Genomic DNA, 26331 nt, shown 5'->3' with positions numbered 1-26331 from the left:
GACCTAAAAAAAAAATCGCCGTGTTTTTACGCGTAACGCGTTCATGTAACCAAAGGGTGGCGCTGCCAATAACGACGCACCTAAAACTGTCTATCAAGAGACAATAGAGGAAAATATTTTCTCACAACAATAGCTAACGTAGTTACGCACATTGTTGACCCGCGTGGCATAACGGATACGGTAAATTGAGACGGTGTCAAAAATGAGTTCTGTGTGGGGGTCATTTACTAAAATTAATGAGAATAAAGTGCAGTGCAAACTCTGCAATGCAAAGCTGGCTTATCATGGATCAACAACTATGCACACTCATTTGAGGGCGAAGCACCCAGCAGGTCCATCCACAGGTCAGCAATCAGTTGCTAGTTTTATGGTCAGACCAACCAATTTGGATGCCAGACGGGTGGAGCAAATAACGGCTCTAATTACTAAGATGATCGCTAAGGATATGCTTCCTATCAGCTTTGTCGAAGGAGATGGTTTTAAAAATCTTATGGAATTTGTACAGCCCGAGTTTACTGTTCCGTCTAGAAAAACGATCACTGCCAGACTAGAGAAACTTTTTCATGACTTTTTTCATTTCACTAACCTCCGTTAGAAATGGAAGCCTTTTGAGCTGTTAATTTATTAAATCGTTCCGGACTGTTAATAAATGCCGTCATTAGGTAAATATGTTTTAACGCATTTTAAGTCTGGTCTAAAACCTTTATGGCTTTAATATATTTTCCTGGATCAATCACAATGCTTTTTTAGTTATAAATGTGCATGTTCATATTTTACAAGGAAATGTCCTAGCATTATGAGCGGTTGATGGTGATTGACGTACTGTTAATAAGTGCCGTCATACGGTTGTTAATTATATATTAATGTTTCAGCACGTTATCTTAATGTATGGCTTGATGAAAGATTGCCTATTCCATAATAAATAAAGCAGTGTGTCGTCATACGGATTTAAAGCATAAATGGTCTCTCTCTCCGTTTATGTGTATGTAATACTGTACATGCGTGCATGTGGGGGAGGGGTGCGAATTTTGAATAATTTTCGAATAGTTCTCATTGATCTTCGAATATTATTTTTGCTTTAAATGCCCATCCCTAGTATTTAATATTACATTGTTTATTTATCATTGGTCGATGTAACTCAGGCGCGTGACAGGCAGCTCAGATAATGACACCGGCGCTAGAGGGTATGGACGTGTCGTCACTTTACCACGTGAACACCACATGAGCACGCCGGAGCGTGCCCTCCTGGGTGGCAAAACACTCAGTAAAATGACTGCTTACAATATCAGGAAACGCAATTTCATTTCAACATTTCAGTTTCCAGGAACACCTGATTCCTATGTAAGTCGTAAGGATCACCGTCGAGTCCAGCTGCTTGTAATTTCAGCAAATAATTGAGTGTTTTAGTCCCGGTTTTTGTTTCTCCTATTCTCCTCAGCCATTTTGCTGGGTGTTGTGCCAACCAGGTGAGCGTGTCACAGGGCGTGTCCCAACATGCTCACGTGGGAAAGTGACGTCAATGCCTGCCATCTATAGGCAGAGCAGGCAGTTGCCTAGGGCCTCAGGCTTTGAGGTGGGGCCTCCATAAATGCAACGTGTATCCAACTTCGACGCACATAACATCAAACTTCTGCAGCCAACAGTGTTTCGAAAGCATATATGCAGTCCACGAGTCTTGGCTGCGCGCACCTGTCCTCACGTGCAGCTTAAGTCACGCAAAGCATGTAACCGCAAATCTCTTTTACAGTCTTTGCCGTTGTTCGTCATCACAAAATATGATTATTTCTACGCGTTTTAAAACGCTTGCCCATTTAAAATTTCTATCGATTTCTCACTTGAAGTGCGCGCCACAGATGCCAGTTTTCAAACAGCCCAAAGCTACAAGCAAGTTCTCTATTGTGTCTTTTTCCTCGTCTTCTATACTGTGAAATACAAGGTTATGTCAAAAACACATGAAACCAGTCCGTTGTGTCTTAAATGAAAGTAAACAGTCGGATCTATATCACTACATCTCCGCTTCGTGTCGTGTCGTGATCACACTGTCTATTCTCAGATAACAACCAGCTGTATTACATTATACCTTACGTATAGACTAAAAACCTGATGCTGTCTTTGTCGTCAATGTTAATGAAACAACAAAATCAAGAACTGCTCTTGACTAAAGAAGTTTTGTATCTTTATTTTAAATCAGTGTGTTTATTTAATACATACAATGAAGAAGCAGTGTTTCATTTCTACCCTTCATTTCTAAATCCCGCAGCATTTCTTCTGTCAAGGGCCAGCTTACCAATGACAGGTTGTGTATAAAGGGTGAGCCCATACCAATGGTCACGGAAAAGCCCATCAGCCTTGGGTGGTGGTACACCACAGACCTTAAGGACGCCGAACAGGTGGAACAACTCAGGCAAGAGACAGCCAATGGAGTCAAGAAAATCAATATTACAGCATCTACCTGGAAAGCTGAAACTCTGGTGCTTCCAATTTGGCTTGTTGCCACGCCTGATGTGGCCAATTTCAATCTATGAGCTCACAGTGTCTCACGTCAATAACCTGGAGAGATTGGTGAGTACACAAGTGAGGAAATGGCTTGTGCTACCAAGATGCCTTAGCAACATAGGGCTATATGGGAATGGAGCTCTCTCTCTTCCCATTTCAAGCCTTGTGGAGGAATATACAGGTAAATGCACCAAAACAAGATTAGAGATGACGCTCAAAGAATCCTGTGTAAGAGATGCTGCTCCAACAGTAGCGACAGGGAGGAAATGAAACTCAACAACAGCGGTAGGAGATGCAAAGGCAGCCCTCAGACATAAGGACATCGTGGGACAAGTTCAACATGGCAGAGGGGGACTTGGTTTGGCATCAACCACACCCACGTGGCGAAAAGCGCCACCAAACGAACAGCGTCACCTGGTAGTGGAGGAGGTTCGGCGTCAAGAGGAAGCAAGTAGATACGCCAAAGCAGTCTCTCAAGCCAAGCAGGGCCATTGGAGTGAGCAGTGGAGTATGGAAACAAACAGGCTAAGTTTTATCATAAGAGCTACATATGATGTGTTGCCCTCACCAACAAATCTGCATGTTTGGTGTGGACAGGATCCAGCCTGCCACCTATGTGCAGCTCCAGCAAACCTTAAAACATATTCTTGTGGGTTGTAAGAAGAGCTTGACACAGGGGAGATACACATGGCACCACAATCAAGTACTAAAGTGCTTGGCTGCAGCAGTAGAGACCAAGAAAGTGGCAGCAAATTCCATCCCCCAAAACGCCAAGGCTAACTTGCTAAAAAGGCAATCCTTTATTTGAGAGGGGCAGAAACTGAGGGCCAAGTCGGTACCTAAAAATAAAAAAGTTGTCGGTACCTAATTTTCATAAGACCCGGTACCACCGACGTACCGGGTCAACCGGGTACTGATGCTCTGTCTGACAGGTTGTCAGTCGGAAACTTTTCATAGACGCAATAAGACGTGATGAGCGGATAAGCGCGGCTCCGATCCACAAGAGATGCGCACAGAAATACTTCAGATTAAAGTCATATCACGAAGAAAACGAACAGAGTTTTGTGGTGAAACGAGGAAACATCCGGATTTAAGTTAACAAGATCAAGCGGTAAGTTTCAAATTCTGTTCGCGTTTGCATTATGAATGTTGTAGCATATGTTAAGTTAAAGGTTACATTAAAACAAACGTCCCTGTTTGCGTGTTAATTTGTTAGCGCCAATGCTAATCCAGTCATGTGTCCTTATTAACCATTTAATGCTTTTATAACTGTAATGGGGTAAAATAAGTGGGAGGACAGGATGGGGTTTACAGTACCTATTTTATATAGGCCTATCTGAAATCTATGTGCTAGAAAACTAGCATACTATCTGTATGACTAGCAATGTGTATGTCTTGGATAGATAACTATTAGGTTTAAAAAAACACATTTAAACTAAATAAAAATCTATCTGTTGCATTTATTATTTTAATATACAACTACCTTAATGTAAGTAATCTTGTGTAAATGCAGTATAAAAACTGAGGTTTGTTCTAATATTGCATATGCATGTTTGTTCAGTCAGTTGACTTACTGAAGTTTATTCTATTTGTCTTCTACAGCAGCAGACTGAGGAGGATGTTCATCAGCATGAAAGACCCCAGTGAGCACACAACAGTTTCAGCAACAATTAACTTATATGTCATGTATACAAAATGGCATTGCTTTTTATACATTTATATTAACAATGAGCTTGATTAATACAATTGTGTTTCAATTAGCATGTACTGGTGTTTTGCTTTGGTACCGAAATTGGTACCGAAAACCGTGGAATTTTACTGGTATTGGTACCGACTACTGAAATTTTGGTACCGTGACAACACTAGTTATGCCATACGGGACCGGGGGCAACGAGCATGCATTTACTGTGCCAGTGGGGCTATAACAGCCTTAGCCAACGGGTTGGCGCATATGGTTGCGTTGATTTTGGTAATGTGTTGTAATGGTATGTCATACTGGACTGGGGGAACTGAGCGCGCATTAACGGTGTGGGTAGTCGTGGCCTAATGGTTAGAGAGTCGGACTCGTGACCAGAAGGTTGCAATCAGACAAGCAATCAGGTTGAATGGAATTTACGTTTGTTTTACACAGAGTGAAAGACTTCAACATGAGTTTAGCATGTGTCAGAGTTTAGCATCACTGTTAGCATACATACCCCATGTAGAGGGAGCAGCGCGAGATGAACTACAGTGCACCTTTTTGTCTGTACAGTACATGATGCATGCAGTCAGCGGATATGAGTGATGTGCGTCAGTCAGCAGAGACTCACGGTACGGTGGACACACGCGAGTACTGTATAAACGAGCCGTGAAAGACAGGCTGTGCGCACGCACACACTGTATTCCCGAACAGTATAATCTACTCATCAAAAATAAGCAAACTGTACTCAAAACTGTGAAAATTTTCATTTATCTTATAACTTTTAAGTGTGTTTAACTATTTTGATATTTTGAGTTCCAGGGACACAAAAATAATAAGTCACTTTAAAAGTCACAAAAATTTAATTATATCTTCCAATGACATCAGAGCGATTCCCAGCATGCTTTGTGTGTACTGGATAATGGAAGTAAATCTCGAAATAAAGTGTTATTTTATGTATTTATATAAAAATTACAATGGGAGGAGGCTTATACATGTTTAGTATTCTGTTCTATTCTGTTATTTAAAGAGTTTTGGGACAATAGTGATTATAATGAGGTAACCATTGTGCAGACGAGTAGAGCATTTGCTTAGGAGGAAAACAGACTCATTTCAAATTTTATCTAAAGGCATTACATTGATAAAGCTACAGCTGTAATTGGCTGTTGTTCCTTCATGACAACATTGATAAGTGAAACTCAAGTAAATGTAAAATGAAAAATCAAGTTAATTCAAAATGAATTATTTTGAGTTTACTATACTTGGGTGTTTAGTGTTCTTTACTCAAAAGAATTGATTTATCAACTTAAAACATTTGTGGAAACTTATTACCACAAAACTTTTGAGTTATCTTAACTTATCGGGGTTTACAGTGCATTTACATGTTTACTTGCGGCTTTGAGTGTACTGACGGCTGTGACATTCCTGCCCGCATCACGGGCAACAGAAGATCGGCTTGGAATCGGCGAGACGTGAGACTGACCGGCCGGTCGTACGAAAAAACGTCCGATTCCGGTCTCTGGGCGGTCAATCGGTGCACCTCTAGTAACAATGCGACACACACCCAGGTCTGATGAACCTGCGGTGGGCCTCCCCCACAACTGACGATGTGTCGCATTGATAGGAACCATACAAAGGGCATTATCAGCACCTCACCAAAAGGCATCTTTCACCCAGGATAATGGATGTGATGAAAGTGGGACACACAACACATGAGATGTCTCTCTGATAATGGGAAGGAAAGGTAAGTATGCTATGTATTTCTACAATCATTTATCCCCAAACACAGAGGATGCCTACACGACGAACCCAGCGAAACCTCAGACCTCCTTTCCTCTATTCATATTCTTGACTGCTTCCCCTGGCATGCATAAGGCGTGGGTAATGTCCTATTAGGCAATTCAACTGTGCTGAAATAGTGGGCTTATAACACCTAGTCCTATTAAGCGAATTCTTTTGAAGTGGAACACACCTACAGTATCCCTATACACTTGTTCACCAGCCAAGACAGGCAGCAAAAAAAAACCTAAACTTATAGTCCATTTGTCCAGTCTCTGAATGAATAAAGAGAATAAACACTTTTCTGCAGCTGACAGCTGAAGTCATTAAAATTGAGATTTTTCCCATTTTAAATGCACACAGTAGGCTAAACTCATCCCAAACGAAAGTAATGGCAGTGTCACTGTAAAATTATTGCAAAAAAAATAAATCCTGACTCCCCTGAAATTTTATTTAGAGCAATTTCAAATTAAAACAGATTTTTTAATAATATAATTAACTTGTTAAAATTGTTACATTTTTACAGTGAAAGAAAATGCTTTATTTATTCTAAAACGTGCAGGGAATGGGGGTGCTGTGAGGGGCCTCCAAAATAAATTTTGCCTAGGGCCTCCAAATGTTTAGAACCACCCCTGGCTCAAACACAGAGCGGGAGCAGACGCTTGTGAGTCTCTCACTCTTCTGACGAGCTGCGTGTAAATTAAGTTTGTGTATTAAAAAAATATGTATTTCTGAACTTAAACGCTGTTTAAAGCTGTTGTTATTGCTGTAAAGCGCTAATTCAACAAGCGTCTGCATCTAAATCAATGCAGCGGCACCTGGTGGTAAGTATTTGCAAGATCAATTGTAGAAAACTTCACAGCCCCTCTCAACTGTGAAAACAGTTCTTCAATGTGTGGAATGGGGTGGCTATCCACAATGATTGCTTTGTTGGGTTCCCTCAGGTCCACACACAGTCTGATATCTCCAGATTTCTTCTGAGTAACTACGATGGGTGACACCCACGGCGAAGCATCAACTCTTTCGATAATATCCGCAGCTAGCAGGCGGTTAACTCTGCAGACACAGCGTCCCGTACAGAAAAAGGTAGTCTGCGCAGCTTCTGTTGCACAGGAGTGACATGTTCATGCAATTTCACTTTATGTACAAAGTTCTTTGCGCAACCAAAGCTCGGCCTAGCAGGATGAGACACTTGTTGCACTGGCTGTTTTGAGGTGAGGACCTTGTTTCCTTGTATACGCAGGTTTAAGGAACATATTAAGTCCATACCCATGAGCAGGTTTCCCCTTTTCACAATGTAGAACGTGGCAGGTACTGACTGTTCTCCATGGTGAGCAGATGTCTTAATACATCCCAGGACAGGAAGGTCATCTTTTGAATAGGTGACAAGACGCACATCTGACTGTTCCAAAGGCAATTCAGAGAAGTATTGTTTATATAACCACTCTGGCAGTAGAGATACAGAGGATCCAGTATCCACAATTAATTCTTGCATTGTAGTACCTGAAAATGTGTCCATTTCAACATTGCACAGAATTTTGTTTGCAGCAGCAGAAGTGTTAGACATGTATAAAATCGTCAATTCAGGGACTTCAATTTCTCTGATATTCTGTTTCCGTGCAGAGCGACACACTTTTGCAAAATGTCCTATTTTGTCGCATGATTTACAGATCTTGTTTAGAGCCGGGCACTGCTTGGAATTCGCCAAATGATTCTTGGAATCACAACGGTAACATCTGCGTTCAGAACGTACATTAGTTTTACTCTGCAATTTTTCTTGTGTGCTTCTACGTGCAGTCGTGTCTTTTTTCTTTACGTGCAGCCGTTGAACTGGTAAGTCGGCCGGTTTTGCAAATTCACTCGCATTAACCATGGCATTTTCTACTTGCACTGAAACTTGTATTGCTCTGTCTAGCGTTAAGTCCGCTTCCAGCAGTAAACGTTCCCAAATTCGACTGCTGTACACTTTCTCAACAACCTGATCTCGTAGCATTTCATCTTCTTTGTCACCGAACATGCATAATGACACCATATCGCGAAGAGCGGCCACATATTGAAGGATATTTTCGTCATGCCTTTGTTCCCTCTGACGAAATTTATGTCGTTCAGCAATGACATTAACTTTTGGTACAAAGTGCGCCTGGAGAGCTGTAAGAGCAGATGTATAAGTCGTACCGGTATTAGGGAGAGTGTAGAAAATTCTCTGAGCTTCCGTCCCCAGGCAGTGAAGCAATGTAGCACGCTTACGGGTATCAGGCCAGTCATCTCCCTCTGCATGGATCGCCAAAAGGTAATTCTCAAACATTCGCGTCCATATCCCGAACAGAACTGAGTAAGTATGTAGGAGGAAGATGAACTGCCATCTTCGTCGCCAATTTGTTGTGTATTAGCAACAAAAGACCACACCAAGTAGCGAACACGTTTCTTTACTTTTTACATTCTTAGCCACCACAGCACCCACTTCTTCCCCTCCCGTCTCTCTCCAAGTCCTTTTCCATAGCTCCCCCTAGAGGCATTTTCCATAACAACTACTGAGAGGACACAACAACGTGTTTAAGTAGTTATTTTCTGTGTTAAATATTCTTTCCACATTGTTTTTCTTTCTACACTGCTTTCCCAACAAAGTTAATAAATCCCCCATAAATGTCATTTACAGAGCCCTGTTTACTGTGCACTACAGAAAAGTGATTTGTATACACTATTAATGCTGACTAAATTGAAAAACATGTCCTTTAATTTGAAAACAGCTGGCTAATAAAAAGGTGTTTGTATTATTAATAATACCTTAGAATTGGAGGAAGATTCACAGCTCTACTATTAATTTTAGGGATTGGCATTTTTCAATAATTTCATATTCGAATATTTGAGCTCATAAAAAACTAATATTCGTTAATTAAAATTTTCGATTCCAGATTCCCGATTCCTGCTGATCAGCACCGCATATAAATATTGTCATTCACAGTCAGTGTCTGTCTTGTTTAGCTTTGCATTGCATTTGCATCAATAAATAAGGTAGGCCTTTTTATTTCAACTAAGCTAAGGAACCGCTCCGAACAAGTTATGGTAATAAATGAATTATTGTTAATCATTTAATATTACGTTGGTATTTTTATTCCTAATGTAAGTAATGTTAACGAATTCTGTGGCTCACCAGTTTTGAAACATTTTAATGTGATGTGAGCCAAGCATTAAACGTGATCCGGGCATTCGGTGTGTAAACTTAAAATATTTAAACTAGCTTGCGATCTGAGTGAACAAAGATTTAGGAACACATACAAATGATTTTTTATATTTTCTGTATATTGTAAAATCATTACAGATGAAGTGAAGAAACGTTAAATAAGAAGTGACAACTGTAAGGTCTTCTGTAGCGGTAACTTAACCTTGTGGTGACGCGGTTTTATTCTTATAAAAAATAAGAATATTCGAATAGCATTTTTAATTTTCGAATAGTCATTGCAGATTTAATATTCCCATATTCGAACATTCGTGCACATCCCTAATTAATTTAGGTGTTTATTCATATGATTTTCTATGGTGGTCATTAGGTGGTACTTGGAACAACTCATTTTATTAAAGGTGGTAATTGATCTGAAAAGTTCAACCACTGTTCTTTAAGATAGAGTTGAGGTCAAAAGTTTACATCCCGCTTGTAGAATCTGACTTTAAATTAATTGTGTTGCCTTCATGAGCATCACTGAATGTTTCTATCTATTGTAATAGTTGTGTGTGTGCGTCTCTTGATTGTCCTCAATGTAAAAAGATAAATCTCAACATCATACAGTTACTTCTGGACATGAGTCAAATATACAGAAATGCTGAAAAAGCAAAGATTCTGGAGGAGCTGATCAGTGGACAGTTTAATGACTCAGTGCAAACAAGAAACCCGTAAACAACTGACAAAACCTAAAAACTGTCATTGATTGTTCAGGTAACATCATACAGTATTAAGAATAAGGGGGATGTAAAATTGTGACCTGAGCTATTTTTGGAAATTCTGTTATTATTCTTTTGTGTGAACATTGTTAACTTTTTATTTGTGCAATAACTTGTTCAGGGCAGGGCTAAATTGAAAATAAACCATAATTTACTAAATTCCTCTTATTCTTACCAAATTTACTGCATTTTCCAGATTCTGCAAGGGTAATGTAAACTTTTGAACTCAACTGTAGGTATATTTTTGCATAAATGTTTTTCTTAAAGGTCCAGTGTGTAATTTTTTGGAGATTCTATTGACAGAAATGCAATAAAATATATACATAACTATGTCTTCAGAGGTGTATAAAGAGCTTACACAATGAAGCGTTATGTTTTTATTACTTTAGAGCTATTTCAATCTACATACACCGCGGGTCCCCGTACATATAATTTGCCATATTCTGTCAGCCGTCGTAGTGTTTCGAATGGGAGGGGTGGATTCAGCGGTTGGTTGCAATTCGCAACCTTTCCGCTAGATTTCACTGACTGGACCTTTAACTGATCAAAATTTAAAGTCAAAACCTCATGAACTGCCTTACCAATCATTACTGAAGAATCAAGAATGGACACCAACCTATTTGTTCCTCGATATCTTCATGTTTCATTCTGCATGGGTCTGGATCACGCCTCCTTTTTGACATTCACCTGTTTTACAAAACTGTTGCACTGAACATCTCTGTTGTATGTAAAACAGACCTGCCAAAAAAAATACATTTTTAAAGCAAGTTTATTAAAAAAAAAAATCTTTTTTTAATTGTAGATGTATAAAATTGTAGGATTTACAAAACAGTCATGGTCTTGTCTTCCTACTTGGTATTTTTCCTAGCTTGTTTTGATAGGATTGTAACAGCCCTGTGTTGTGTTTTGAGCATAGCCTTGGTTCTTGTGCCTAGGCTGTGGTATCATGATCTAAAACTTAGGGCTGTGCAAAAATATCGATACATGTAACTATCGCAATATTTGTTTTTTCAATAGTGTATCGATAGTGATACCTATACTATCGATAATTTTTTTTAAATCATGTCATATACATATAGCCAAAAATAAAGGGGAAGCGAGCATGGCGAAAAATATAAGAACGCTTGGAGCTCTCAGAGCTGATGTGTGGCAGGTGTGCTTTGGTTTGTAATGGAGTAATGAGTTATATAAAATAATGCTGTTTGTAAGCTTCGCAAGTCATGACACAAGTCACTTGGCTACTGCAGTGCATTAGACAAAAAGTTTATTAAGAAAAGTAACAATGACATTTATTGTGCTTTCACGGATGTGACACCAGCGCATTGACAGCACGAATGAACCAGGGGTTTAAACTGCCCATGTTCATTGTTTTAACTGTAATGCACCACAACAGCCAAGTGACTTGCGTGACCCACCTTATTCCCCTGTGCTACCCACTTGAGGGGCGCAATCCACAGTTTGAGAACCCAAACCTCTGAACTAAAGGTCCATGCATCACACATCATGGCCACTCTGCAGAGGTAAGGGATGTTTTTACACTTATCCTTACAGAAAACCCCCGCTGGTGCACAGCATGTTGTATTTCTAGCTCTACTTTTGACATTTTCTATTTAAAGTATTACAATATATCGCAAATGTGTATCGTATCTAAATACATAGCAATATTTTGTATTGTGACCCATCTATCGTGATATGTATCGTATCGGGAGGCACTTGCCAATACACAGCCCTACTAAAACTCATATTCATTGTCTTTTGAGCTTGGTGTGTTCTCTGTTGTGATCTTTGTTTGTCATGTGCTTTTCACACCACCAGCGACTGGAAGCGACAAAGCGACATGATCTCATTCATTTCAATAGTAGCTTAGCGTCATCGGCGACAGTGACCATTGGTGACAGGAAGTGTCCAGCGATGTGACAAAGTTGAGAATTGCTTAACTTCAGTTACAGCAGTGTTTGTTTATAACTATTACTAGAGCACCCAAAGCTAAGAACGCCTTCTAACGACCTCATAGCAAGAGACTGGCGAAACACAGCGCCAGAGTCGCTGGCAGTGTGTACGCAGATTTAATGTTATGTAGCCTATAGTACAGCCTTAATGTTAATGTTATGTAGCCTGTATAGTACTTAACAGTGTTGGGAGTAATGCGTTACAAAAGTAATGTATTCAAGTAACATATTACTTTTTGCTGTAATGCAGTAGTGTAAGGCATTACTAATCAATTTTCAGTAATATTTTACTTGGTACATGTTCAGTAACGCTTGCGTTACTACAAACTTTTCTCCCACGAGACATTAACAAATCAAAAATCCCGCAATTAAGTTCTATTTCCTGCTCGTGAATAGACTCGTGTGGTGTCACTCCCTCTGGCTGGTGGAACTTTGTATTTTGTATTGTAACGCGGCATGATTTCAGCATCGAGGTCCGAGACTATTGGCCCCGCCCGGTTCGCTGTAAGCCCAAGCACCAGTGTTGCCAGGGTCGCGGTTTTTCCCGCACAATTGCGCTATTTTGAAAATGCAGTTGTGGGAAAAATTAAGGAGCCACGGGTTGCGTGTTTTGGGGCTACTTTCATTATGTACTGTGGCCGCCAAAATATTTATTTACGTATATTCTAAGGATAAATGTTAATTGATGAGATTTTTAATGTGTATGAATACTCAGATGAACACCTGGCAACTCCAGGACCGGGACCCGTTCTCGAAAGTGTGGGGAACGAGCGTCTGACAGGCAGGCTACAGTACAGGGAGGGACGCGGGAGCTCAGCTCAATCAGAGGAAAATATAGCGATGGTATTAGACAATGCATACGAATGATGTTTTTACCAATGTTTCGTACTAAGGTGCATGTCACCTTGCACAATGAAAGAAATCATACGTGAGTGTACAACAGCTGATTCTTCCGGCTGCCAAATATCACGATTGAGCTGCGCTATACGCAGACTAGAACAACTAAAACATTGACGTGCTTGTACACATTATACATATGCAATATACTGTATTTAACCATGCTTATTTCTTAAGCAAGTTTTTGCAGTCTTACGAGGAGAAAACATGTTTCTCGTCCATTTCCGTGCGTGGCCTCGAGCACACATGGGATCTTTTTTAAAGGGACACTCCACCCAAAAATGAAAATTCTGTTATGGATTACTCACCCTCTAGTTGTTCTAAACCTGCATAAATTTCTTTGTTTGGTTGAACACAAAGATATTTGGAAGAATGGTAGCAACTGAAAATTCTTTGGCATCATTGACTACTAGGGGTGTAACGGTTCAAATTACTCACGGTTCGGTTTGTGTCACGGTTTTAGGGTCACGGTTTCTGTTCGGTTTGTGCTATGCTCAGGGAAAAGGGACTACTGACAAATAAAAATAAGAACAAATAATCAAGCTACAAGTAACAGCACCAATAAAACTGTATATATACCTTTTAAGGTAGAAACAGATGAAAGTAATCAAATAAAACATAACATTGCATATGTACAAATTAAAAAAAGATTAATCATAATTGAAGTTACAGAAGCTATTGAGTCACAAGCAGTGAGTGATTTTCTTGACTTTTAACAGACAGCAGGAATAAATATAATGTTTGTTAAGATACTCGACAAGAGGGGCATGTTGACCTACTTCATGTGTGAATTTGTCCGTTTAAGCGCTTCAAAGACAACTTAAACAAAAGTTTTAACATCCACCCGTCGTAAAAAGAAAAGTGACATCTAGTGGATAGTAGTAGAACTAACATTCACTTTAATGAATGTTCAGTGGTTGCGGAAATATAAAAGAAAAGAATCGAGACACAGCTTTTGAGAATCGATATTGAATCGACCACATTAAAAAAAAAACGATAAATCGACTAATCCAGCCCTAGTCAGGATGCCTTGAGGGTGAGTAAAACATGGGGAAATTTTCATTTGCTGGTGAATTATCCCTTTAATGGGTTTACGAGTCGCGCTGCATCCAGTGTGGACAAAATTTGAATGGGTTCTAATGCGTTTCTAATGTCTTTTGTCGTGTCGTGTCGGTCACGTCCGGTGTAGACATGGTAGCCGTTTCACAATATGAGTTCTAGTCTGTACTTGTGTTCTTGTGAAACATCATCAGTAGCAGCCCAAGTACTGTTCCAATTCAAAGTTCACATCTAGACAAGATGGATAAAATCCCCGGATGCGTCCTTGAGCCACCCCTTTTATCGAGGATGCATTGGAAGGTGACTTGTGTGGCCTTATGGCGCTATATTTCCTGACATGCATTGCGCAGCAACGGCACTGGAGCAGTAAAGTACAGCTAAATGCTTATAATATTATGGTTATTTCGTCACAAAATGTAGTCTTAATAGTTGTTTAGGCGAGAATGTATGTGCTTAAAGTTCAAATCTGCAGTTGGTTAATAAAGATCGCATCTATTATAGGGGTGATATGTAGGGATGTAACGATTCACCATGAGCCGGTTGAAAATCGGTTATAATGAGTGACGATTCAAATCGGTTGAGGTGTGAACTGAATCGCAATACATTTTTTGAACAGCAGGGGCCGCTATTTTCACTGCAAATCTAAACGTGGATGCTGATATTTCTTAAAATGCAAAAAAATCCAAGAAAAGCTCAGACAGTATTAGTTTGTTTATATTAAAGAGACTTTTTCTATTATTAATTTGTTATAAAATTGCAGTTTAGTTTTGTTATTTGAAATAAAACATTATTTTATTATACAAAGAAACGTGAAGCATTTAAGAAATAATGCAAGGGAAGTTGTTCATTTCTAATTTGTTTCAACTCATTTTGTAAAAATAAATCGTGAGTAAATCGTGAATAAATCGCATCGTGAGATCAGAATCGTGACTCGCATCGCATCGTGAGCTGAGTGAATCGTTACATCCCTAGTGATATGCCACGGCTGAAACGAATATTATCGTTTGTTTTAGATGTAATGCAATGTGTATACACGATTTAAGGTTCAAAAACGCTGTATTTTCCTCATACCGTGCATCTTTGTATCTCCTCTTTGCCCCACCTCTCTGAAACGCGCAGATTTTTTACAAAGCTCATCGCTCTGAAAAGCGAGCTGTGCTACGATTGGCCAGTTAACCAGTGCGTAGTGATTGGTCGAATACTTCAAGCGTGTGAGGGAAATGTAACGCCTCTTAACACCAGGTTCCAAAGCAATTGTACTGATAGGTACGCCCACCTTACTTGCGTATACATTTAGGCGGTCTTAGTCAAATCATACCACGAACTGACGTAGATTTGTGGTGGTGTGGTTACTAGGGATGCAACAATACAGCTCACCCATGGTTCAATACGAACCTCGGTTTATGGCCCACGGTTTTCGGTTCGGTTCTGATGGCTTTGGCACATTAAAGTGTTTTTTGATTGTTTTATGCTTGTGACAGGAACAGTAAAAACGATTTTACTGAAATTCTCTATTTTACTTGACTTATTTTATTATCTTTAAGCAAAAAACTTGTATAGCTTTCCTGTAGCTCAGTGGTAAGAGCATTGCGTTAACAACGCAAGGTTGTGGGTTCGATCCCAGGGATTGCACATGCCTATGTACAAATGTATAGGATAAAGCAATGTAAGTCGCTTTGGATAAAAGCGTCTGCCAAATGCATAAATGTAAATGTACAAATTCCTGGTGTATTTAATAAATGTAAAGATTTACACTGGCAGCTCACAGCAGTTTTTGGTTTACTGTTCATCAACATGCCAGTAAAAGAAGCTTCTTGAAGAGGTTTTGCGCATCAGAGTAAATAAAATGACATAATGCAAAACACAAAAGATTGCTGTAATCGAAGTAAACGTGCGCTCAATGGGAAAGGCCAAAGATAATATATTAACAAGGTGCGTCACTGCCATTGCAATAAATTGGAAGAAATGCAATGCTAAATAGCTGCTTGGAGGCGCTCTTGCTATGACGTAAATAGCTGTCCGACAGGTCGCCGAGTGGCATGACTTTCGTTAAATGGACTTTGCCGTGGTGCTGGAAGAGACTCTCTTTCATGTGCCGAGAGCAACGCAAACGTGCTGCTTTCGTATACAGTGTAAAAATACATTCTTGATGTGCAAAATTTGGACATTATCACTTTAGTACAACGGGCATACAATAAAGCCAGCTCGCGTCTGTTTGTCAGCATTATACTCGACAACAGCACATTGCTTCTCGTGTTGCAGGCAGTCTCGCTTCACTGCCCGATCACCACTCGCTATTAGATATTGGGGATGCGTTTATCTATCTCAGCATACAGACAAACATGGACAGAGCCAGTTCACAGTGTAATTAAGCACACGGCAAAATTTTAACGCAAACCGGAAAACCGAAATTCACTTACACGTATTGAACCGTGGAGGTCGTACCGAACAGTTCAATATTATATTGAGTATTGTGGCATCCCTAGTGCTTACATGAGGCGTTTCAGGCAGGTCTGGGTGAGCATTCGCTTTTAGATAGAATGCATCTTTTGTTTCGACACATTTTAGCAATTTTTCGTGTTGAATACATGCATGGGCAACTTTTAACACACCAAAGACACAGAAAAACACGTTTTCGCGCCATACGACCTCTTTAAAATTCATGTACCCTCATAATCTTCAGTTAAAATCTGAAAATGCATTTTCGCCCTGAAATGACTATCCATCTCAAATGACGTAAATTTACACGGCTTGGCTGGCGCATCCGTTAACTCCTCCCCTATGTCAGTCTGCTGCCAGTTTCATTTCGAAATAAATGCAACAGCTGTTTTTACACATCCAATCAATTCGCAGTGAAAAACGCAAGTCACGGCCACTAATTTTCTCATTTGAATTTTTTTCACTCGTAAATGTGTTAGAATACATAAGTAAAAACGATCGCAACTTCTGGTTGACGGGAACTTTAAAATAAATACGCTATTAAGTGAAATAGGATTGCATGACTGAGTGACGCATTAAGTACCAGGGGTTAAAGCAAAAACATCCTGAGCCTGAACTTTCTTTTTGCAGGGTTGCGAGACACACATACGCAGGGTTATTTGTCAAACAAAAAAGAACATTATTTGAAGATTATTTCCCTTGAAACTAACTAGTAACATGCCGTTTTTGAGCGTCTCGGACAGACGTTTCTTAAACTTTGATGGTATGCCATATGTGTATGGACCACAGAATGACTCGAAAGAAGTGGGGGCATAATTATAACCCACAAAGCCATAGTTTTATGCAATTATGGTATGTAAAAACGTCTCGGTTACGTTTGTAACCTTGGTTCCCTGATGGAGGGAACGAGACGTTGTGTCGAACCGACAGATGGGGTTCGTCCCTGAGAACCAATCGCTTCTGACTACTTAGAAAAGGCCAATGAAAAAGGCCGGACTCCGCCGGGAGATGGTGTGCATCATTCATTCACCTTAGTTCTGAGGAGCCTGAGACCTCTCACGACTGCTGCACAGGACAGCACGTGTTGTGGCAAGAGGACACCACGTCTCGTTCCCTCCATCAGGGAACCGAGGTTACAAACGTAACCGAGACGTTCCCTTTCTGTCGGTCTCTCGACGTTGTGTCGAACCGACAGATGGGGTTCCAATGGAAAACACCATAACACTGTGCCCTGTCACAATCTCAACGAAGCGACGGTGACTGGCCTGGGCGTGTCAGCCGAAACGCTACCGCGAAATGGTAACCTACCAGTGGGTAGGTAGGGGGTCCCAGAGCTTTCTTGAAAGGTGGGAAGGCCCCTAACTTCGGCCTCACAGGCGGCGGCCTTGTTTCTCTAACAGCGAGAAGCCACCTGGAACTGTAAGGCACTGGGTAAGCGCTACTTCCTCAAGTGGGGGATGCGCTACAGAGACCACTTCCTACCGCAGGGAGGAGACTAGTGGAGATATCAACATGGTCTCACCGATGGGGAAGAACTCATGGGAAGAAAGTGCGGCTGAAGAGAATCCGCGAGGTGGAGGTCCACCCGGGGAGGTTATGGGTTACCAAGGTGGGAACCAGCATGAGGATACATCAAACGGAACTGCCCTACTGGGGAGTTGCAACGTCTGGTAGCACTAGGTCCGGTTAGAGCTATGTAGCGAATAACTCCGGAGATACCCGGCCTAAGGGGCAGGGCTGCTCTGCCCAGCCTGCCCCAGAGGGTGCTTGCTTAGTGATGGATGGAGTGCCTGTTCTTTGCCCAGTGGGGAAAGAATGGAGGCTGAAACGGTATACTGACCCACTCGAGAGAGGGAGAAAAGAACCAAACAGGCGTACACCCTACCAGTTGCCGGCCTACATGCGGGCTGACACCGGCTCTACGCGGAGGTTGTAAAACCTCGCGAAGGTGTTGGGTGTAGCCCAACCCGCAGCTCTGCAAATGTTTGCGAGAGAGGCCCCCCGTGCCAAAGCCCAAGAGGAGGCAACACCCCGAGTGGAGTGGGCTCTCACTTCTAGGGGGCACGGGCGATTTAGGGATTGGTAAGCTGCCTTGACAGCGTCCACAATCCAGTGGGCCAACCTCTGCTTGGAGACAGCTCTCCCCTGTTGCTGACCTCCGAAACAGACAAAGAGCTGATCCGAGCTCCTGAAGCTCTGTGTGCAGTCTAAGTAGAGGCGCAGCGTGCGTACTGGACACAACACGGACGGGGTTGGGTCTTCCTCCCCAGTGGGGAGCGCCTGTAAGTTCACCAACTGGTCCCGAAAGGGAGCGGTGGGAACCTTGGGCATGTAGCCGGGCCGAGGTCTCAGGATAACGTGAGAATCCCTGGGTCCGAATTCTAGGCAGTCAGGGGACACGGAGAAAGCCTGTAGATCCCCTACCCTCTTGATGAAGGCGAGCGCCAAAAGGAGAACCGTCTTCATCGTAAGATGAGGAAGAGAGGCATCCCCTAGGGGCTCGAAGGAGGGCCTGGTGAGACCTGTCAGGGCTACATCCAGGTCCCAAGAGGGTATGGAGTGCGGACGAGGCGGGTTACGCCTCCTCGCACACCTTAGGAATCCAATGACCAGGTCGTGCTGTCCTAGAGACTTTCCAGCAACTGAGTTGTGATGAGCTGCAATGGCGGCTACATACACCTCCAGTGTGGAGGGGGAGAGGTTAGTCTCGAGTCTCTCTTGTAGGAAGGACAGCACAGACCCGATCACACAACTCCATGGGTCTTCTCCTTGAGAAGCACACCAGGTCGAGAAGAGGCGCCACAGTCAGTACAGCGTACAGTCGCCTAGTGGCAGGTGCCCTAGCCTGAGAAATGGTAGCTACCACCGCCGGGGGCAGACCACTCAGGATCTCCTCGTCCCGTCCAGGGGCCAGACATGGAGGTTCCAGAGGTCTGGCCTGGGATGCCAAAACGTGCCCTTCCCCTGGGAAAGCAGGTCCTTCGTCAGGGGAATCGGCCAGGGGGGAGCTGTCGTCAAGAGCATTAGCTCCGAGAACCAAGTCCGGTTGGGCCAGTGTGGCGCAACGAGTAACACTTGATGCTCCTCTTCCCTGACCTTGCACAGGGTCTGTGCAATGAGGCTCACTGGGGGGAAGGCGTACTTCCGCTTGTCCCGCGGCCAGCTGTGCGCTAGGGCATCCGTGCCGAGGGGTCCCTCGGTCAGAGAGTACCAAAGCGGGCAATGGGTGGTTTCGAGGGAGGCAAACAGGTCCACCTGGGCCTGCCCGAACTGCACCCAAATGAGCTGGACTGCGCGGGGGTGGAGTCGCCACTCTCCGCGAGGCGTAGACTGACGAGAGAGCGCGTCGGCTGTCTGGTTCAGGTCGCCTGGGATATACGTGGCACGCAGGGAGCGGGTCACCTGCTGACTCCACCGGAGGAGGCGTCGGGCAAGTCGTGTTAACTGCAGAGAGCGAACGCCACCCTGACGATTGATATACGCTACTGCAGTAGTGCTGTCCGACCGGACCAGCACGTGCTTGCCCTGCACGAGAGGCTGCAGCCTCTTCAATGCAAGTAGCACAGCCCACAACTCTAGGCAATTGATATGCCAGCGCAGGCGGGGGCCCGTCCAAAGCCCCGACACTGCGTGCCCGTTGCACACTGCACCCCAACCCTGCAGGGAGGCGTCTGTTGTCACCACGACATGCCTCGTAACCTGCCCTAGGGGTACCCCTGCCCGAAGGAAGGCCATGGAAGACCAGGGGGTTAGGGTGCGTCGGCAGTGAGGCGTAATCACCATCTGCCTGCTGCCGGTGTGCCACGCTCCCCAAGGAACTCGACTCAGGAGCCAGTGTTGAAGCGGCCTCATGTGCATCAACCCGAGGGGTATCACCGCCGCCGAGGATGCCATGTGTCCCAGGAGCCTCTGAAATAGTTTCAGGGGAACCGCCGACTGCGTGAAATGATCCAGGCAGTTCAACACCGACTGGGCGCGTACTGCGGACAGTCGCGCTGTCATGGTGACAGAGTTGAGTTCCATACCAAGATAGAGGATGCTCTGCACAGGGGAGAGCATGCTCTTCTCTCGGTTGACCTGTAGTCCCAATCGATCTAGGTGCCGGAGCACCAGGTCCCTGTGTGCACACAACAGATCTCGCGAGTGAGCCAAGATAAGCCAGTCGTCGAGATAGTTGAGTACCCGCACACCTCTCTCCCTGAGGGGAGAGAGGGCGGCCTCCACGATCTTCGTAAAGACTCGTGGAGACAGAGACAGACCGAAGGGGAGGACTCTGTACTGATATGCCCGACCCTCGAAAGCGAACCGTAGGAACGGGCGATGACGAGGGAGAATCGAGACATGAAAGTAAGCGTCCTTCAGGTCGATTGCCATGAACCAATCCTGACATCTGACAGATGCCAGGATGCGCTTCTGCGTGAGCATCCTGAACGGCAGCTTGTGCAGGTGTCTGTTCAGGGTACGCAGATCTAGGATGGGGCGCACCCCCCCACCTTTTTTGGGGACGATGAAGTAAGGGCTGTAAAACCCCTTGGACATCTCGGCTAAGGGGACGGACTCGATCGCACCCTTCGCCAGAAGGGTGGCGACCTCGCTCCGTAGTACGGGAGCATCCCGGCCTCTGACCGAGGTGACGAGGATGCCCCGAAACTTGGGCGGGTTTCTGGCGAACTGGATCGCGTAGCCGAGACGGATCGTCCTTCTCAGCCACCGTGACGGTGTGGGAAGCTCGAGCCAAGCTCCCAGGGACCGTGACAGGGGGACTAAGGGAACGATCTGCTTCATCGACCCCCCGGGGGGTGGTTCGATGGCTGGCAGTGCAGGTCTCTCGCCGGGGAGCCCCCGGGAAGAAGACTGGCTCTGCTGGTTTGCCTGCCTGGCGATGCAGGTCCCCGCACCGTCGATTTGAGAGTGCTGAGGGCTGCAAAATACATTCGATGATGCCAAGACGCAACGTCGAGTGGCCAAACACCGTCTGACAGAGGGTGAGAGCGGCTGTGAAGAACACCCAGGGAGATAGGAAACTCTTTTTGTGAAAAAGTGGGCGCTAGGCCCCCGTGATGTTGGAACAGGGCAGGAACCGTCCCGGATCGACCGTCCAGCGATGACATGGCTGGAAACGGGCCCGATGGTGTTAACCTCCCTGGGGTCTTCCCGTCAGGGTCGCTTCTTCCTCGAAGGTTGCTGACGGGGTGGTGGTCTCCCCTTCGACGCCCTCTTCCGGGGTGCCGCCTGGGTAGGGAGGGCTGGAACCAGAGCTGGCTTCAAAGGCTGGCTGCTGGGGAGCAGAGGCCGCACGGGAACTCGAAGGCCTCCGGGCGGCCGAGTCCCGGCGGGGTAGAATATGGCTAATCGCCTCCGTCTGCTTCTTCACCGTCGAGAACTGCTGAGCGAAGTCCTCGACAGTGTCACCAAACAGCCCACCCTGCGCAATGGGCGCATCGAGAAAGCGGACTTTCTCGGCGTCGCTCATCTGCGCAAGGTTGAGCCAGAGATGCCTCTCCTGGACCACCATGGTGGACATCGCCGACCCAGGGCCCGCGCGGTCACCTTGGTCGCCTTTAGAGCGAGGTCGGTGGCGGTGCGGAGTTCCTGCATTAACCCCGGGTCGGTCTTACCCTCGTGGATCTCTTTCAACTCTTTCTGTGCTCTCCACGATTATGATTGGTTGAATGGTAAGGTTGAATCTGATTGGCTAAAGAGTACGACAACCCACGTGGGAGGGGTTGCGCTGGAGAGGAGAGTCTCAAAACACACACACACACATCCAAGGCGATTCACACGTGAGTGACAATTTGCACATTTACATAACACGATAAACGTGTACATTTTAAACTTTCGAAATATTTGTGCACGGTCGTATGTTTGCGAAACGTACTTTATGAGAAAATAGTTTTGTTTTACGCATGTGAATTGCTTTTTGTAAATGTATATTTATACTTTGTGCACGTAAATTAGGTTTTGTTCATGTGAAACTGTTTACGCATGTGTCTATCTTGTTTTACGCGTGAATAATTAATGAGACCAAAATCGCTCCATAGTAACTGAATCATTAGTTTCATAGATACTAATGGTGATGATATGGCACAAGTCACATCCACAACACATAGTAATGAGATCTCAGTTGGTCAAAACAGGTTAGCATAAATGAGCCCTCAAAAAAGCAAAAGTGACGACCTTTTTGAGCTCGTTTTTTTAATAATAATTAGTGGGGACAGATTTATTTTCCATTTTTAAATTCCTACTGGCGAATTTTGCACTACAAACTGTGAAACGAAAACAATATAAATTCCTATTAAAGCTACAAAGGTTACTGAGTCAGCAGTGAGTGCTTCTCTTTTCATTTGTTTGAGTCATATCAACCACATAGAATAGCAGGAGGCTGCTGTCACTAATGTATTGATATATCCGTTTTCTTTCTCAACTTTTTACGCTGACTTCAGACAAAAACGACCATGTTTGTGACTTAAGTCTGTGAGATAGGTGCAATAAGCTGTGAAAAAGTTTGAAAATGATATAGACGCTTTAGAAATCGATCCTTGATATCTCACTTGCAGTTAGCACGCGCGCGCGCATGAGTGCAGAAATGTAAGCGGAGGTCTAATTAGATGATTTGCCGAAACAACACAAAGTTATCGATCTTTATGTCACAGTCTCCAATTTGTGTATGTCATATTTGTCATGATGGACTTAAAAGCTGCCCCCCGCTTCAGGCTTTATAAACTTACTCTCCATCCTCTGACGTATGGAGTTATACTGCGGACTATATTAAAAAGGAATTGCAAACTGCATTTGTAAATGCGTTTTCTATTTGTCGTGTCAAAATTGTGACATAATTCAAACGCAAATGCAAACCATTTCATTTGCATTTACGCGAACGTACAATGTCTGCCAAATTTCAAAAGGAAAAGCAAAGTCTATTTGCAAATGAATTACCTTTGTCTTACGAGTTACGACCCTGCCAAATTTAAATCGCAATAGCAATTCCCCATATGCCATTTCACTTCCTCTGGTGTCGCGTATTAAGCCTGCCAAAACTCAAATGAAATCGCAAATCCCTTTGCGTTTGCGTTTCCTCTGACTTGTACAGAAACCTGTCAATCAATGGCGTGGGTGGGCTTATTCAATGGGGCGTGTTTGTATCGGGAAGTGACGTCATTCACCGTCGCAGTGGTGGCAGTCAGTCCAACACTAAGGTGACACCGGTTGTGGCTAAAAGGGTTTCAGCTACAGCTAAAAGCCAAAATAACAATATTGGAACAAATGAGGATCAGATGCAAAGTTTCATATAGAGAAAATCTTTACAATGAATCACAATTGCGGTATTTAACAAGTATAATTTAAAGAAGTTCAACGGGCTCGATAAACTGATGAACACAAACAGTGGTCTGGTGATTTCAATGAGCTACCAATAAAAGTCATATTGAAGCCGTGTGGATTCATCATAATTACATTCATTTCTCAGGTTGGTGCATCAGCTGATGGGCTCATTTACTGCACATGTTGTTGAAGAGGCTGTTCGGAAATTAAATTTTAAATACAGCAACAACTCCATCCAGTAATTTGTAGATGACAGCTACTTCTGTGTCCAGCAAACTCACTAAAACACTGGAGCACAAGTTTGTCTTTGTCTCACTATGTTATGATACACAAATAAAGAGATGTAGAATTCACGTACTTTTGTAATTTATTATTAACTTTTAATACGCATAATGAACAACAATGATAATGCAGGATGCTGTTTATTCATACAAAGTGAACATGTTTTGTTATGGTTTACAACACGTATTAATCATGATGCAAAATACGGTCACAGTGTTGTCAAGAAATGTCATGTCCTCGGAGTACTGTGAAAACGAATATCATAAACAAACATGTTTAGAGGAATGTTGCAGAAGGTGATGATTATCCATACTGCACCGAAGTTTCACATGCTAAGTGATGCCGCACTGAGCCCAGAGTTCCAGCGCGAGTTATTTCCAAACAAAATAAAATTAAAACTGCACTGTTTTCAACGCCGATTGTGAGTGCAGTTGTAACTTCACTCCTAATGTGTTTAGCTGTATCACATGTATGTATCTACTTAAGTTGCAGTCGACGGTGAAGGATGTCACTTCCCGATACAAACACACCCCGTTGAATAAGCCCACCCCCGCCACTGATTGACAGGTTTCTGTACAAGTCAGAGGAAACGCAAATGCAAAGGAATTTGCGATTTCATTTGAGTTTTGGCAGGCTTAATACGCGACGCCAGAGGAAGTGAAATAGCATATGGGGAATTGCTATTTAAATTTGACAGGGTCGTAACTCGTAAGACACAGGTAATTCATTTGCAAATAGACTTTGCTTTTCCTTTTGAAATTTGGCAGACATTGTACGTTTGCATAAATGCAAATGCAAATGGTTTGCAATTGCGTTTGAATTATGTCACAATTTTGACACAAACAAATAGAAAACGCATTTGCAAATGCAGTTTGCAATTCCTTTTTAATATAGTCCGCAGTATCATTCCATACTGACGACAGTTCGCTTGCTAACGTAAACGTACTCTCCAACGTGACGTCTCCACTCCCCTCCTGCAACCAAGACCCGCCCCATTTTAATTCTGATTGGCAAGTAATGTTTGTTTGGTTGCGAGTGATAGCCGTGTTCCTACCATTGGTAGGCGAATTTATGAACTCTAACTGATATCAATAAGCTTTTTAAAGTAAATATTTTTGTCCGCAGTCAAACGCCGCAAGCCGGAGATCGGGCACGGTGCCGGTGTTGTGCCGAAAACAGACTCCCTGCCAAATTATGACTCCCCCATTCATTACGTGTTAGGATTAGGTGTGGGGGAGGGTTTATGGTTAGCCAATCCCCAGCAAAATCAATAAAGCGAGTCGTAATCTGGCGGGGAATCCAAATTCGGCACAACACACCGGAAAACTTTAAACCCTGAAGTACTCTACTGTTCCATTTCTAATATAACCGGACTGCGTCCTCCCGTCCTCTCGAGTTCAAACTCCAGTCTGAATTTGCCAAGTCCGATCTAGCAAGGACACAAGTCCGTTCTTGGAATTGAGAAACGTTCGGTGTTAGCCGAGTGCCAACGTCATATCTTTGGCTAAGGTGACTGGCTAATGAAACATTATAGCTTGCAAAAGTTGCTTTTTGGAAACTATACACAAAACCTATACTTTTTGAAAGTGTAATACACATAACGTTTTAATCATACTTACAGGCTGTGGTTCGGAGACGCTTGCGCCAAATGAAGTAGGTGCAAAACAAAACTGATTTATTACAACAAAGAACACAGCAGCATCTTTTTTTGTGTGTTGTTAACGCATGTTGACCACTGACAACCCAAGACTTCCGTTGTCAAAATAAGAGTCCCATCAAGCAACGTAGCCCTTGCCATTTTTTTTAGCAAGGCTTTCTTTTAATGCATTGTTTTTCTCTTTGGAAAAAAATCTTCTATAAAAATGGATACATTTACATAAAATATACATGCTATGTACTGTTTAAATTGTTTTTTGTTATTATGATCAGATTTTTTTCAATTAGTATGAATAGATAAATTGTGAGTAAATCAAAACACATAAAACTTTCTATTTGAGCATTTTTTTTTCATTTATTTAAATATGTGTAGTCAAAATGACCCCACACATCTTTAAATAACAAAAATAAAATTTAAAACATAAAAGGAGAGTTAAATAATATTCATATATACAAATATTAGGACTTTGTGAATGCTGGTACGTTATATTTGGATGCATGCACTGAAATTAGATTTATGTATCAGATTCCATTAAGGAGGGAAAAGACCCAAGAGAGAGCGGCGAGCAAAGAACCAAAACAGAATTTCTTAGTTTGCTACAACAGAACAGACACCGAATGATAATATATAAGAGGATCTGCACGGTTAAACACATTCTCAGAGGGGCGCTATGGAGAAGCGTAGTAGATAGACGTGTTTCACATCGCTTCCACAGCCAAGTCCATAAAAAGTACTTTAACGGTCTCAAAATCTGCTCTAATTGAGATAAAAGGTCTATCGGAGACCCTTAACACTGCACCTGGGCTTAAAGTGCTGCCAATGCCGCCAAAAAAACTGCC

General features: G+C 43.0%; 1 protein-coding gene across 1 annotated transcript in view; it reads right to left on the bottom strand.

The window, feature by feature from the left end:
• The window catches only part of LOC130558368 (zinc finger protein 260-like), a 30611-nt gene extending 5042 nt beyond the window's left edge, over positions 1 to 25569 (bottom strand). The window contains exons 1-2 of the mRNA XM_057340738.1: positions 25455 to 25569; positions 10506 to 10627 (exon numbers count right to left, since the gene is read on the bottom strand). Of these exons, the coding sequence (XP_057196721.1) occupies positions 10506 to 10572 (67 nt within the window). The 5' untranslated portion in view covers positions 10573 to 10627; positions 25455 to 25569. The remainder of the gene's footprint in view (positions 1 to 10505; positions 10628 to 25454) is intronic.
• Positions 25570 to 26331: the final 762 nt, after the last annotated feature.

This window comes from Triplophysa rosa, linkage group LG8 (assembly GCF_024868665.1).
Source record: "Triplophysa rosa linkage group LG8, Trosa_1v2, whole genome shotgun sequence".
NCBI classification, from domain to species: domain Eukaryota; kingdom Metazoa; phylum Chordata; class Actinopteri; order Cypriniformes; family Nemacheilidae; genus Triplophysa; species Triplophysa rosa.
Note: the sequence above shows the minus strand (reverse complement) of the source record. Positions and strands in the feature narration are given on the sequence as shown.